The sequence below is a fragment of the Camelina sativa genome, chromosome 19, assembly GCF_000633955.1.
Source record: "Camelina sativa cultivar DH55 chromosome 19, Cs, whole genome shotgun sequence".
NCBI lineage: Eukaryota > Viridiplantae > Streptophyta > Magnoliopsida > Brassicales > Brassicaceae > Camelina > Camelina sativa.
Genome location: NC_025703.1, coordinates 12459014 through 12472596, shown reverse-complemented (window position 1 = coordinate 12472596; position 13583 = coordinate 12459014). Strand labels below are relative to the sequence as shown.

Here is a 13583-nt window from a genome sequence, read left to right as displayed (position 1 = left end):
GTCTTGTCATTTAGTTTCCACCCAGTTCGATCTCTTTAGTCATTTGATTAACATGGCCAAAATTATCCCATGAGGAATCTTGAATTCATGTTATGTTATTTGCTTGGTAACCAAGACGTACTTCTATAACCTTTTCGCGTCAGAGATGAGAGACCATAACATGCTAAATTAGTAATCGAACTCGTGATTTTGAATACTCTATCCATTTGGGTCGCTATATATGTAACGCTGCAAGAGTTTAATGACATTTTAAAGTATGTTGGTCGTCCAGGATATTCTATACTCATTGACAAGTTCTTTTTAACCTTTCTCTGGCTCCACACAAACTATCACATTCTTCATTTCCTAAAACGCTTTTAACGCTTCTTGTAGATGCTTACACACTAATGAAGTCCTCTCGATTTGGCCATACATTGTCTAAGCTAAGCATCTACAAAGAGACAAAATAACTTTTAACTAAAGTTTTCAAAATTTTGATCATACAATAGCTTGTGGTCATTTCATCGAATCTTTCGACCACAAAATTTCAACATTTCCATCAGAACAGTCTCCACAAACACATCATACAGAGAACTAAGCTTAACTGCGTGAATCTCCATGCCGGCGATAACCGCGGAGGGTGCCGGCGTTGTTCGGAATTAGCATGGAGCTCAAACCATTCTGAGTAGTCTTAATCGGCTAAACCAACACTTTTTTAACTGGGCTGATAATGGGCTTTGGCTTCGTCTAAACAAATATATCTATTATAAATGACCACAACAATTGTCGCTGAACTCAGCAAATAGAGGCCTGAAAGAGTAAAAGAGCTCCATCTAATGGAAGTGACTTCATCAAATGATAGATCATATAAAATAGATTATATTTATTTTCGATTAATTGATTTGTGATGTAGAGCAAACATTAATATAATGTTAACACGTAAATAATTAAAGTTTTCGAGTCTACTTAGAACACGTAATGTACAAATATAAAACCGGAAATTTCAGACAATATTTCTTCTGTTTACACACATGTGAACATTTTGGATTTTGTTGGTTTCACAGTTTCACTTCATATCCAAGATCTTACGACTAGCTATAACATTTTGATCCGTGACATATACTTTTTCTCCCAAGTTACATCCACAACCAATTCCAATGTTACATATGATTTGTTTTGTTTTCTTTTTATTATGTAGACTTAAGTTGGGTTTTATATTCTTCTAAAGGCTAAAACTAAAAACCAAGATACGTGTTTCTCTAAAATTATATATTTTACGTTGATTAAATTTAATTATAAAGCTAGAATCAAATTCTTTCATTTTTGAGAGTTTATAAGAGAAAGAAGTACTGAATAATTGGGTCAAATACATAAAAATTTGGATGAAAGAAAACCAAAAACCTAATTGATGTGGCCAAAATGATATAGTCTAACTTCTAATTAATGGATACAAATAGATGAAAGGAAAAGAGAAGAGAATCACTTTGGTTCACACAAAAGAAAAAAGAAAAGAAAAAACAAAAAAAGCAAAGTATTCGTTCAAATATTTTTGTTATCCCCCAATTTATCACTACCAAACATATTTATGTCTCTATCTTCCGTACGTCTGCAATTACGTTATATTCACCATATTTTATAAAATAATAACATGCGTTTTTCTCTCTGAATACGGAAATTTGCACGACTCTTATTCAACTCTGATGAAATACATTCATGTGCTAACTAACTCTTCATTATATATGAGTAATCTATTTATTAATGGGTTCGAAAAAAAAGCAAAAATTCATCAATGGAGGGTATTCTTACAAATAATGGTAATTTTATATTCAGTTAGTAAACTAATTAAAACCTTTAGAAAACTCCTGCATATTTGAAACATGTTACAAGAATGACTCAAGGAATAGACAACTTTTGCAATCATAAAGTTTAACAAGGAAAAGGTTCTTTTTTGTTAAATATACACATGTCCTACGAATCACTTTTTCTTCTAACATATACGAGGTAATCAATCAAAAACTTTATTACAGTCATAATCACAGTGTTTTCTAATCATAGCAGCCTTAAATACTAGTTTGTTCGTTAACTAAGTAGTATAACCTTTACGACATAACTCATTTTTCCGACATATCTAAATATAAAATCAAAATATGCGATAGTCCAACATTTTTTTTATGATCCAAGACTATATGTTGATTTTTTTTTTGTTCCCTAATATTATAGCATGTTTAAAACATAAATAAATCTTAAAAATGTTGTAAACCATTTAGAGTGGATTTCCATAACCGGTCCATGCATGTCCTATTGTGTAAGGCCCATGGCTGAAGGCTCATTGTCTATCCTATTTCTAGTCGGTTTTGTACTAAGGGTTTATCTATTCCTATATATATGTGTAACATTCGATTGAGATAATAATAATAAGAAAAGAAATCCTCCTTCGAGTTTCTCTAGTTTATAACATGTTATCAGCACGACTTGTTCTAAAGTCCAACTGAGAAAACCCTAAAACCCTAAACCGCTGCCGCACATAAGTTCTTGTTCGTCCAAACTTGGTGATCGGTACCTGTTCGTGATCAATCCTTGTTCGTGGTCAATTCCTGTTCGTAGCTAGTTCCTGTTCGGAGATCAGTTCGTATCCGTGAACAACCCGTGTTCGTGATCAAGTCAGTTCGTGGCCAAGCTTGTTAAATCCGAGGTCTTTAGCTCCCGGATCAATACCAGTCAAACCCCAAACGGTGTTAAGGTAAAACCATCGAACCTTATTGGACTCGTATGAACCGAATCTGATCTTAATCTCTATAAGAACCTTAAAATTTACAAGTAAACAATCGACAAACAAAACCCTAAGTTTTAGACCCTAAAACCCTAAAATTTTTAAACTTTAAAATCGGTTGTTATGAGGTTTAGGGATGCTTAGATTGTTTGCAAATTAAACCAATTATGCTATGATTAAATCCGGTTGTTATTGTTGTTTGATTGCTTGTAAAATCGGTTGCATGAAAACTTTAGAACTAGAAACCTAAATTCGAGATTCATAAGAGAAAATTATTAAGCAGCTTGTTCTAAGTTTAATTCGAGTACCAATGGTTGTTTGTTTAAAAAATCAAAACTCTAAAATCCAAATTAAAATCGAAATTGTTCTAAGTTTTGCATGAAATATCAAAAAAAAAAAAAAAAAAAAAAATATTAGGATAACTCCCAAATTAATTCTAGACATTATTCTAAAAGCCTAGAAAATATTTCCTAAAATTTGTCACTATCTTGTTTTAAGAAAAAGGAAATTCAATCTAAGAAAAGGAAATTTAGCAAAAAGGAAAACTTTGCATGCTAGTTCATATGTTATCTAGAATTGTTGTTTTTCATGCATGATGATCCACGAAATTATGTGTAGAGGTAAGACATGTTTCGGTCTCAAATACCGCATGACCTAAGTTTAAATTGATGGCATGGTTCAGTCTCAAATACCGCATGACCTAATATTGATTGCATGGTTCGGTCTCAAATACCGCATGCTAATGATCAGATGTTTTGTTCTGTATTGTGCAGATGGCAAAGCTCAACAATCTCTCATATGCTGCCCTTAATGTTTCCGGAGATAATTACTTGCAATAGGCATTGGACACTAAGATCAACCTGAAATCAAAGGATCTTTGCGAATGCATTGAGGATGATAATGACTGTTCTGAAAAGAATAAGTACAAGGCGATTATGCATATATATGCCATCATCTTGCTGAGAGTCTTAAGAACCAGTACCTCACTATTAAAGATTTTCTTGACCTTTGGGCAGAGTTGAAAAACAGATATGGACACCAAAAGACGGTGCTCTTACCAAAGGCTCAATTTGATTGGAAAAACCTAAGGATCCAAGACTTTAAATCCGTGGATGAGTATAACTCAGAGCTATTTAAGATAGTGTCAATTTTGAAGTTATGTGGTACTGAGGTTACTGAGGAGGACTTGCTAGAGAAGACATTCTCCACCTTTCACTCCAATAACATACTGCTTCAACAACAGTATCGTGAAAAGGGGTTTAAGACATTTGCAAGCCTCATCTCTTGTTTGCTGCTTGCTGAGCAGAACAATGAGCTATTAATGATGAATAGTGCATTGAGACATCCTGGTACAGCTCTATTACCAGAAACCCACAAGGTTGACATGGCAAAGAAAAATCCTAAAGAGCCTAAAGAGCTGAAAGATACTAAAGAGTCTAACTATGTCCATAGGGGCAAGTATGGTCGTGGCCGTGGAGGAAGTGGACGTGGTGGTCCTGGTCGTGGGAACTACCAAGGACACAATTTTGGTGGTCAAGGCCGTGGAAACCGATTAGGCTTCGGCCGTGGTCTGGGTAGAGGCCGCGGGGTATTCATACCGCAACATAAGACCAAGTCCACTTGTCATAGATGTGGTATGGAGAACCATTGGATAAAGACATGCAGAACTCCTAAGCACCTTGTTGATCTCTATCAAGAGAGTTTGAAAAAGGATCCAGAAGCTAACCTGTTTCATCTCGATGGTGAAGGTGATTTCGACCATGAGAAGGATGACCTATTGGATTATGAAACCTCTGATTGTTTGAGAGAGGATAATTAAACTCAAATGTTGTCTTGATTTAATTTTATATTTTATGCCTTGCATTCGATTGGATTATTGTTTTTGGTTTAAATTCAATTATTTTATTTTCCTTCAATATATATTTGCTTGTTTTATTACTTTAAAGTTTAAAACATAAATTCTTGTCTATATTAGAAATGGCTGAGGACAAGAATATACTTGTGGTTGATAGTGGATCAAGCCACACAATTTTGAAGGACAAGAGATATTTTGTTAATCTCATAATGAAAAGTGCCAATATTAGTACAATTGCGGGTATAGCAAGCCTAATTGAGGGCTACGGCCAGACTCATATTTTATTATCTAATGGCACACATCTTGAAATAAGTGATGCCTTATATTCACCCATCTCAAAGAGAAGTTTATTGAGTCTTAAAGACATTCTTTTGAATGGTTTCCATGTTGAAACAAAGGGTGAAGGAAACAAAGAGTTTCTATATATTACTGAAATCACCCAAGGACATAAAAAAGTCCTAGAGACTATACCTGCACTAGCCACTGGTATTTACCATGCTAAGATTAATATGATAGAGGCTAATTTGGCTATGAATAAAATGTTCAATGACCAATTCACTCTATGGCATGACCGGCTTGACCATCCGGGTTCTAACGTGATGCGTAAGCTAATTATGAATTCAAATGGGCACACTCTTAAAGAGAGAAAAGTTATCCCTAAACATCTCACGTGTGTAGCATGTGCACAAGGGAAACTTATTATAAGGCCATCACCAGTGAAAGTCATTAAAGAGACTTTAAACTTTCTGGAAAGGATACAAGGAGATATATGTGGACCAATACACCCACCTTGTTGGACGTTTAGATATTTTATGGTCCTTATTGATACATCGACCAGATGGTTGCATGTTTGCTTATTGTCAACTAGAAACCTTGCGTTTGCTAGATTGATGGCCCAGATTATACGTCAGCGAGCCCACTTTCCAAATTTTCCACTTAAGACTATACGTCTAGATAATGCTGGTGAATTTACATCCCAAACGTTTAATGAATATTGTATGTCCATGGGGGTGGGTGTGGAACATCCTGTGACACATTTCCATACACAAAATGGATTAGCTGAATCCTTTATTAAACGTATTCAATTGATTGCTCGGCCGTTACTTATGAGGTCGAAGCTTCATGTGTCGGCTTGGGGACACGCAGTATTACATGCAGCTGAGCTTATACGCATCAGGCCATCTAGTGGACATAAGTATTCACCATCCCATTTATTAACGGGTCATGAGCCAGACATATCCCATCTAAAAACATTCGGGTGTGTCTTTTATGTACCGATTGCTCCACCACAGAGAACTAAGATGGGACCTCAACGAAGGATGGGAATATATGTTGGATATGATTCTCCCACCATAATTAAGTATCTTGAGCCAACTATGGGTGATTTATTTAAGGCCAGATACACGGATTTTCAGTTTACTGAATCTGAATTTCCTATGTTGGGTGGAGAGAATAACAAGCTGGTCAAAGAAATATCATGGAATCAAACATCCTTAAATTGGCAAGATCCTCGGACTCTAGCATGTGAGGCAGAGGTCCAAAAGATTATACATTTGCAAAAGCTAGCTATTCAATTGCCAGATTCCTTTGCTGACCCAAAGAGAGTAACAAAATCGTACATACCAGCTTGTAATGCACCAGTACGTATTGATGTTCACAAGGAACACAATAATCAAGTTGCTACAGAATCTAAGGCCCGTTTGAAACGTGGTAGACCATTAGGTTCCAAAGATAAGAACCCTCGGAAATCTAAGAAAGGTGCAAAACAAACCGAGGTTAAGGAAATTATAGACATGGCTGCGGCAAATCCTAAGGTACCAAATGAGGTTTGGGATGCTGAACCTCAAGGACCTGAAGGTATTGATAATGATGAGATCTCAATCAATTATATCATGTCTGGAATACAATAGAACCGTAAGAATGTCGACATTGATGAATTATTTGCATACAAGATAGCACTTGAGATAAATGAGGATCATGAACCCATGTCTATATTAGAGTGCACTCAAAGTAAAGAATGGATAAAATGGAAAGAAGTCATTGACGTGGAGTTAAGTTCATTAAAGAAGACGAATGTGTTTGGTCTGATCTTAAGAACACCATTCGATATAAAGCCAGTTGGACATAAGTGGGTCTTTGTAAGGAAGAGAAATGAGAGTAATTAAATCGTGAGATATAAGGCACGGCTTGTAGCACAAGGATTCTCTCAAAGACCAGGAATAGATTATGAGGAGACATACTCCCCTGTGATGGATGCAACGACTTTTAGATATTTACTAAGTCTGGCTATAAGAGAAAAACTGGATTTGCGGTTAATGGATGTTATAACCGTATATTTATATGGTCCACTGGATTATGAAATTTATATGAGATTACCTGAGGGTATTGAGCTCAAAGATAAGAGTGGTTCTCGAGAACAATACTGCATAAGGCTAAACAAATCCCTTTATGGACTGAAACAAAGTGGGCGTATGTGGTACAATAGACAAAGTAGTACCTAGCGAAAGAGGGCTATAAGAATGATCCCATCAGTCCATGTATTTTTATAAAGAAGTTTGCAAACAAAGGGTTTGTAATCATAGCAGTATATGTGGGTGATTTAAATATCCTAGGAACCTCTGGGGAAATCGCCCAAACAGTTGAATATCTCAAGAAAGAGTTTGAAATGAAAGACCTACGTAAAACTAAGTTCTGTTTGGGATTGCAGCTTGAGTACATAAATGATGGAATCCTTGTGCATCAAATGGCATATACTGAAAAGGTACTCAAGAGGTTTAATATGGACAAAGCTCACCCATTGACTAGCCCAATGGTTGTAAGGAGCCTTGATTTGGATAAAGATCCATTCGGTCCAAAGAAGGACAATGAAGAAATTCTCGGTCCGGAAGTGCCATACCTCAGTGCTATAGGAGCGTTAATGTTCTTGGCTAGCCACACTAGACCGGACATATGTTTTGCAGTGAACCTCCTAGCAAGATTTAGTTCTTATCCGACCCAAATGCACTGGAACAGTATCAAACATAAATTGCGTTACCTACAAGGGACGACAGATTTGAGTTTATATTATACTAACTATAACAAAGAAGGTTTAGTTGGTTTTGCTGATGCAGGTTACTTATCGGATCCACACAATTCAAAGTCTCAAATCGGCTATGTGTTTACACACGGTGGTACAACAATCTCATGGCGTTCTATGAAGCAGAGTATTGTGGCCACTTCATCTAATCATGCGGAGATTTTAGCAATTCATGAAGCCAGCCGTGAGTGTGTTTGGTTGAGGTCGATGACTCAACATATCAAGACAGATTGTGACATGGCCGACGATAAGGAAGCAACATTTATATACAAAGACAATACAGCCTGCATCGCACAGCTCAAGGAAGGATATATCAAGGGAGATCGGACGAAGCACATATTACCCAAGTTCTTCTTCACACATTAACTACAAAAGGCCAGAGAATTTCAAGTGGTACAATTTCAATCCTGCGACAACTCAGCCGATCTCTTCACCAAGTCTTTACCTACATCAACATTCAAGAAGCTCACGCACTAGATTGGGATGCAGAGACTTAAGGACTTTTAGTGATGCTTAGAACATGGGGAGCAATGCATGCTGTACTATTTTTCTTTCACCATGGTTTTGTCCCACTGGGTTTTCCTGGTAAGGTTTTAATGAGGCAGTACCCCCAATCGTATTGCGTTGATCCCTTAGCATCAGCACGGTTATGTCATCCAAGGGGGAGTGTTGTAAAACACTTGGAGTGGACTTCCATAACCGGCCCGTACATGTCCTAGTATGTAAGGCCCATGGCCGAAGGCCCATTGTCTTATCTTAGTTCTAGTCGGTTTTGTACTAAGGATTTATCTATTCCTATATATATATGTGTAACATTCGATTGAGATAATAATAATAAGAGAAAACCTCCTTCAAGTTTCTCTAGTTTATAACAAAAAAACAGATTGAACGAGTGATTTTGAGTTATTTATAAAAGGCAAATTTACAGATTATTTGTTGTAATAGTTTATAAAATCTGAATTTTATTTAATAACAATAACTATAAGTAATAGATTATCTAAATTATAATATATATGGGTAGAATTTCTTTTACCCAATGGTTAATCAAAAGTTGATGAATGTTTTATCACCAAGAGATCTAGGGTTGGACGTCCAAATACTGCGATTTATTAATTTGCAGATTAAAGAGGTTTACCGTTCAAAGAAAAACATCAAGAATCCTACCAATTGAGTAAAACAATATATTTGCCTACTTGGTCACATATGTTGGTCGTCAGCTCTTAATTTCTCTTTAGTTTTGTTTCTATGAAACTTATTTTCTAACAATATAAGGATGAATCCTATATGCTATGTTCACATACAAAATTACCAATGTATCATATTTAAAAACTAGGTAGAGTCCTGTGCCTTGCACGGGTTATTGTTTGTTGTTTTTAAACATTTTTGTTTCTATAAATTGAATTGTTTCATAATTGATTTTTTTTTTCTTATTTGATAATGGGCATTCCCTTTTAGTTTTTATTTAATTTTATTTTTATTATGTGTTTTTGTATTCTTTTCATTACCTTTTGTATAAATATATTTGTTCACTTTTTTTTAAATGATCAAAGAAGTAAAAACCATTCTCATAGTTTGAAATAATTTTATTATTCATGCTCGTTTTGTTGGATTAGAAAATGTATTAAAGCTTATACTATTTCTATTCTACAATTAGGACTTTTTGTTTTGTGATGTAACCAGCTTGCAATATATTCATAATGATTTTTTTGGTGTAAATCTGTCAAATTTGATTAATATTATATTTGGAAATTATTATTTTTTTCGAAGTAGTTCTTATTGGTAAATGCTTGCCAATTCACAGAATATCAGTGCTACACCTACAAATCTTCTTAACATACCATTATAAATTAAACACATGTACTTTTGGAATAAAACAACTGAGTTCATCCTCCATTTAGTTGAATATCAGATAGTCATTCTCTTTTCCAAATAATAAAATATGATTTGCCTATATAAATAATTTTTGGAGTTGACCATGTATAAAAATATACATTTATGAGGTTGGAAAAAAAAATACTTTTATGTATTTCGATGTCATCTATTCCTCGTATGTACAGAATGATCATATTTACTTTTAAAGAGATATCAATTCGAGCGACGGTTTCATTAGATATCTTGTAACTAAAATCCCTCTTTTTTCCGATCCAGTTCCTCCACCACCACGAACTCCAGTTAGATTCAGGCATGATACACTTTTGAGTTATTGGAAGAACCCAAGCAAACCAAAGTTCTAGAGTTTTGTTCATCCTTCACTGTAATAATATCTCGGGCAATTTCAAATAAAATAATTAATTGCATGAATATTTATCAAATCCAACATTAAAAAAGCAAAAAATACCCCGTTAAGTAAAATTGAAGTAAATTCAAATTATCGTTTCTAACGCACTATATATACCAAGAGCTAAAAGCATGGTAAACCATGATGACGACACACAAATTCTTAAAAACAAACATACAGCATATAGGTTACATGATGAGTAATAGTAATATAGTATAAATTAAGATAAGTGAATTTAAATTTAACCTACAATTAAACTTTAGTATAATAAAAATAAAAATCTATAACCTTAAGAACCGCAATTTATTTCATAAACCTACTTATCTGTTTCAGAATCTCATTAGCTTAATTGTTCCTTTTAATTAAACCTCAATCAAAATGTCATGAGTTCTAAAAAATTGAATCGCATAAATCCAATTTTGTTGTATAATAATAAAAACTGAAGATAAATATGATAACAAAGAAATGACAATAAAAAAGAGGGGTATTTTGGTAAATAAAGAAATGCCCTTATCACAATTTTCCGATCCATCATCATCCTCCTCCGTTGCTGCCGCCTTCGCACCCATTCATAAAACAGGAAAGACGCAATCTTTTTCTTGTCTCTCTCTCTCTCTCTCTCTCTTCTTCTTCCCCATTCTTCAAAATCTTAAAGCTTTCCTCTTTCACTTTCTCAATCTCATTGACCCCATTTATAATCCCAATCCCAAAGTTTCGATCTTTCGATTAAAAAAAAAACAAATCCAACATTTTTGTGTTCTTTATATATGATTTTGATTCCCATCAAGATTCGATCAGTTTTCTCATATCTCTTATTGCTGAGTTTGATCCAATCGATCGACAAACCAAACCCAGAAGCCATGAGAGTCCACCCAATCCCTAGAAACATCAACAACACTTTGATCCATCATCACCGTCATAACCCGACCCGAGAACCCGGCAAGAATCTCCGGCGATTGCCGCATATCTTCAACCGTGTTCTGGAGCTTCCGTTAAGGTCAGAGGCAGATGTATCCGTGGAAGAGAGACACGACTGTTTCAGATTCGTGGCGGAGACGGTAGGTCTCTGTGACGGCAGCGACGGAGATATGAGGGCTTACATGGTTGAGATTCATCCGGGTATAACCAAAATCGTTGTGAGGACTAATGAGTCTTCGTCTTTGGGTTTGTCTTTAGACGAGTTAGAGCTTGACGTGTGGCGTTTTAGGTTACCGGAATCAACTAGGCCTGAGCTTGTTACTGTGGCTTGTGTTGATGGTGCTTTGATTGTTACGGTACCTAAGAACGCAGAAGAAGATGATGATGATGATGGTGGTGGAGACTTTGGACATAGTGGAAGGCTAGTGCTTGTTCAGTGAATCAAGTAATGTCTCTTTATGTAATGTAATGATGATACTCTCTGGAATGTTTATGAGTGAAGAAGACAAATCTCTAATCTTCCTCGTTTCTACAATATTTGTGTAGCCTTCTGTTTTTTTGTTGTTGGCAATTCAGTTCTAAATAAAGGATAAGATTGAATCTTTTGATCTCTCAAAACTGTAAGATCAAGAAGACAAAAAGGTCTGATTTTTACCAACTAAAGGATAGTTTTCCATAGTACAACAACATAAAACAAGTTTCATTCAAGAGACTTCTTGCAACATAAACCAACATGGCTACATGATGACACAAAATAAGACTGGATAAAGGTTTATAACAGGATACATGAGGCAAGATTTAGAGGAAGAAGCCTTTGAGAGGGGTGAACTTAGAGAGAATCTCTGCTTCACGCTTAAGAGCATTATCCTTCTTGCATTCCCATTCAGGCTTCTTTGAGTTGGCTGATTGAACTTCCTGTACGAGTTTTGGGATCGAGTTCGCTACCATTTTCTGACCGTAGCTTAGATCAACCCTTTCTTTCTCCTTGTTCCCGATGTACCGCTTCAACTCAGACCGTCTAGCTTGAAGCTGAGCGATTTGGTCATCGACTTGGCGGATTGTCTCAGCGTTTGTGTCGACTTCCATCTGGATACTCCCTAGTTTGTCCTTCAGGTCGCTGTATTCGTATTTAAGTGATGCTACCTTGGCTTTGTTAAGCTCCAGCGCAGAGAAGAACCTATCAGCATCTTCAATCACCCCTTTGTTCTCCTGGTACACTTCGCTAAACGTTGGAATCTCTTCCATCAGCTTCAATCTCACAATCTCTTCAGCGGAAAGGTTTGGATCTTTCCTCAGTTTAGTTGCCAATGCTGCTATCTCTGCTGCGTCCTTGGAGAGGAACAAAGTAGTAAAATCCTTCTCCAGAAGAGATGAAATCTTCATCCGAGCTTCAGCCCATTCATATTCTCTCATTGGAGAGCTTACGTTAACAAGAACAGAAGAGTCTCCTCCAACCTCTTCTGGAGGCTGCTGCATGAGGTTATCAAGAGAGTTCAGGTAGCTGTCAAACTCCTCCGGGTTAACATCGATAGGCGAGTGCGAGACCGCGAGGACACCATTCATAGGAGAGACATAGATATGAGGAATAGAAACATCTTCTTCCTCGTAGTTAGCTCCGCGTTTCTTTCTCTTGTTACTAGTTTTTGGTGCAGTAGCAGGTTCACCTTCTTCGTTCTGGAAGTTCAAGTCCACAGCACCACCACGCTGCTGGTTCGAGGCGCGTCTTGTAGATTGTCGAGATGATTTCGGTTTGGTTGAGGACTGCGGTCCAGTGGCAGGAGTTGCGGCTTTCTTCTTGTTGCTGCTACCTCGGGGAGTTGGTTTAGGTTTCTCTTCAGCAGGTTCATATGTTTGTGTCGGCATTGGTTTCCTCTTCCTTTGGCTGTATCGGGAGTTTCCTTCTTTTTTCACATCCTGAGCATTCTCATCATTCTGGCCAACCTCGGTCTGCACTTCCTTTGGTGTCTCCTCAAAAAGAGACGCAGCATCAACTACAAAAGAAAGAAAACATGTTGGATTGGGTCACATCATTAAACTAACATCAGCAGTACTTAAACCAAAACACCAGAATCCATATTAGAGTAATATCACTGATAACGTTCATCCATGAAATGAGAAAGTAATCTGCAAAATCTTGCATAGATATAAAATTTTACCTTTATTTGCAGGCTGGAAGAGAGCTGGAATCTTCCAGCTAAAAGATGCAAAGAATGCATCAGCATCCATGTCTGGGAAATTCGATTGGACATAGCGAGCAAGAGTGGTTTTGCTAGCGAAAGACTTTGGGACATTCTTTTGCTGAAGCTTTTGAGGGAGAATCAGAAACCTATCCTGATGATACCCAGTAGCAGTCACTCTCCTTCCAACTCTCCAAGTCCAAACATCACCAGGGCATGGCCAATCAACAGGAGCATATGGCAGACCTTGACCAGTTGAAACCGGGGGAATAGCTGGAAGCTGGTTAAGATCGGTTTCCCCATGAGTGAAGGAGCTGTTGTCTACGCTTCTCTTTCCATTCTCCTTTGCCTGAGAGGGCTCTGGATCTTCAATGGCCTCTTCCCTGTTGAAACCGTTTTCCCAGAAGTCATCTTTCTCTTGCTGAGTGGGGTCGAGATGATCAGAATCGTTTTCACGGTAAGTTGAAAGCGGGACAGGTTGATTGTCATGGTAAGTACTGATTGGGACTGGCTGCGTATCAAACCTGCAT

At 36.7% G+C, this 13583-nt stretch overlaps 2 protein-coding genes across 2 annotated transcripts in view; one reads left to right on the top strand and one right to left on the bottom strand.

Moving 5' to 3' along the window:
- Positions 10489-11479, top strand: LOC104766152. The gene has a single exon (XM_010489981.2). The coding sequence runs from the start codon at positions 10726-10728 to the stop codon at positions 11314-11316; it is 591 nt and encodes a 196-aa protein (XP_010488283.1). The 5' UTR covers positions 10489-10725; the 3' UTR covers positions 11317-11479.
- The window catches only part of LOC104767749, a 9364-nt gene continuing 7288 nt past the window's right edge, over positions 11508-13583 (bottom strand). The window contains exons 4-5 of the mRNA XM_010491731.1: positions 13033-13576; positions 11508-12867 (exon numbers count right to left, since the gene is read on the bottom strand). Of these exons, the coding sequence (XP_010490033.1) occupies positions 11675-12867; positions 13033-13576 (1737 nt within the window). The 3' untranslated portion in view covers positions 11508-11674. The remainder of the gene's footprint in view (positions 12868-13032; positions 13577-13583) is intronic.

Bases quoted from the DNA above. Each gene is read 5' to 3' on its own strand.
- LOC104766152 (XM_010489981.2), top strand. From the start codon at position 10,726: ATGATTTTGATTCCCATCAAGATTCGATCAGTTTTCTCATATCTCTTA.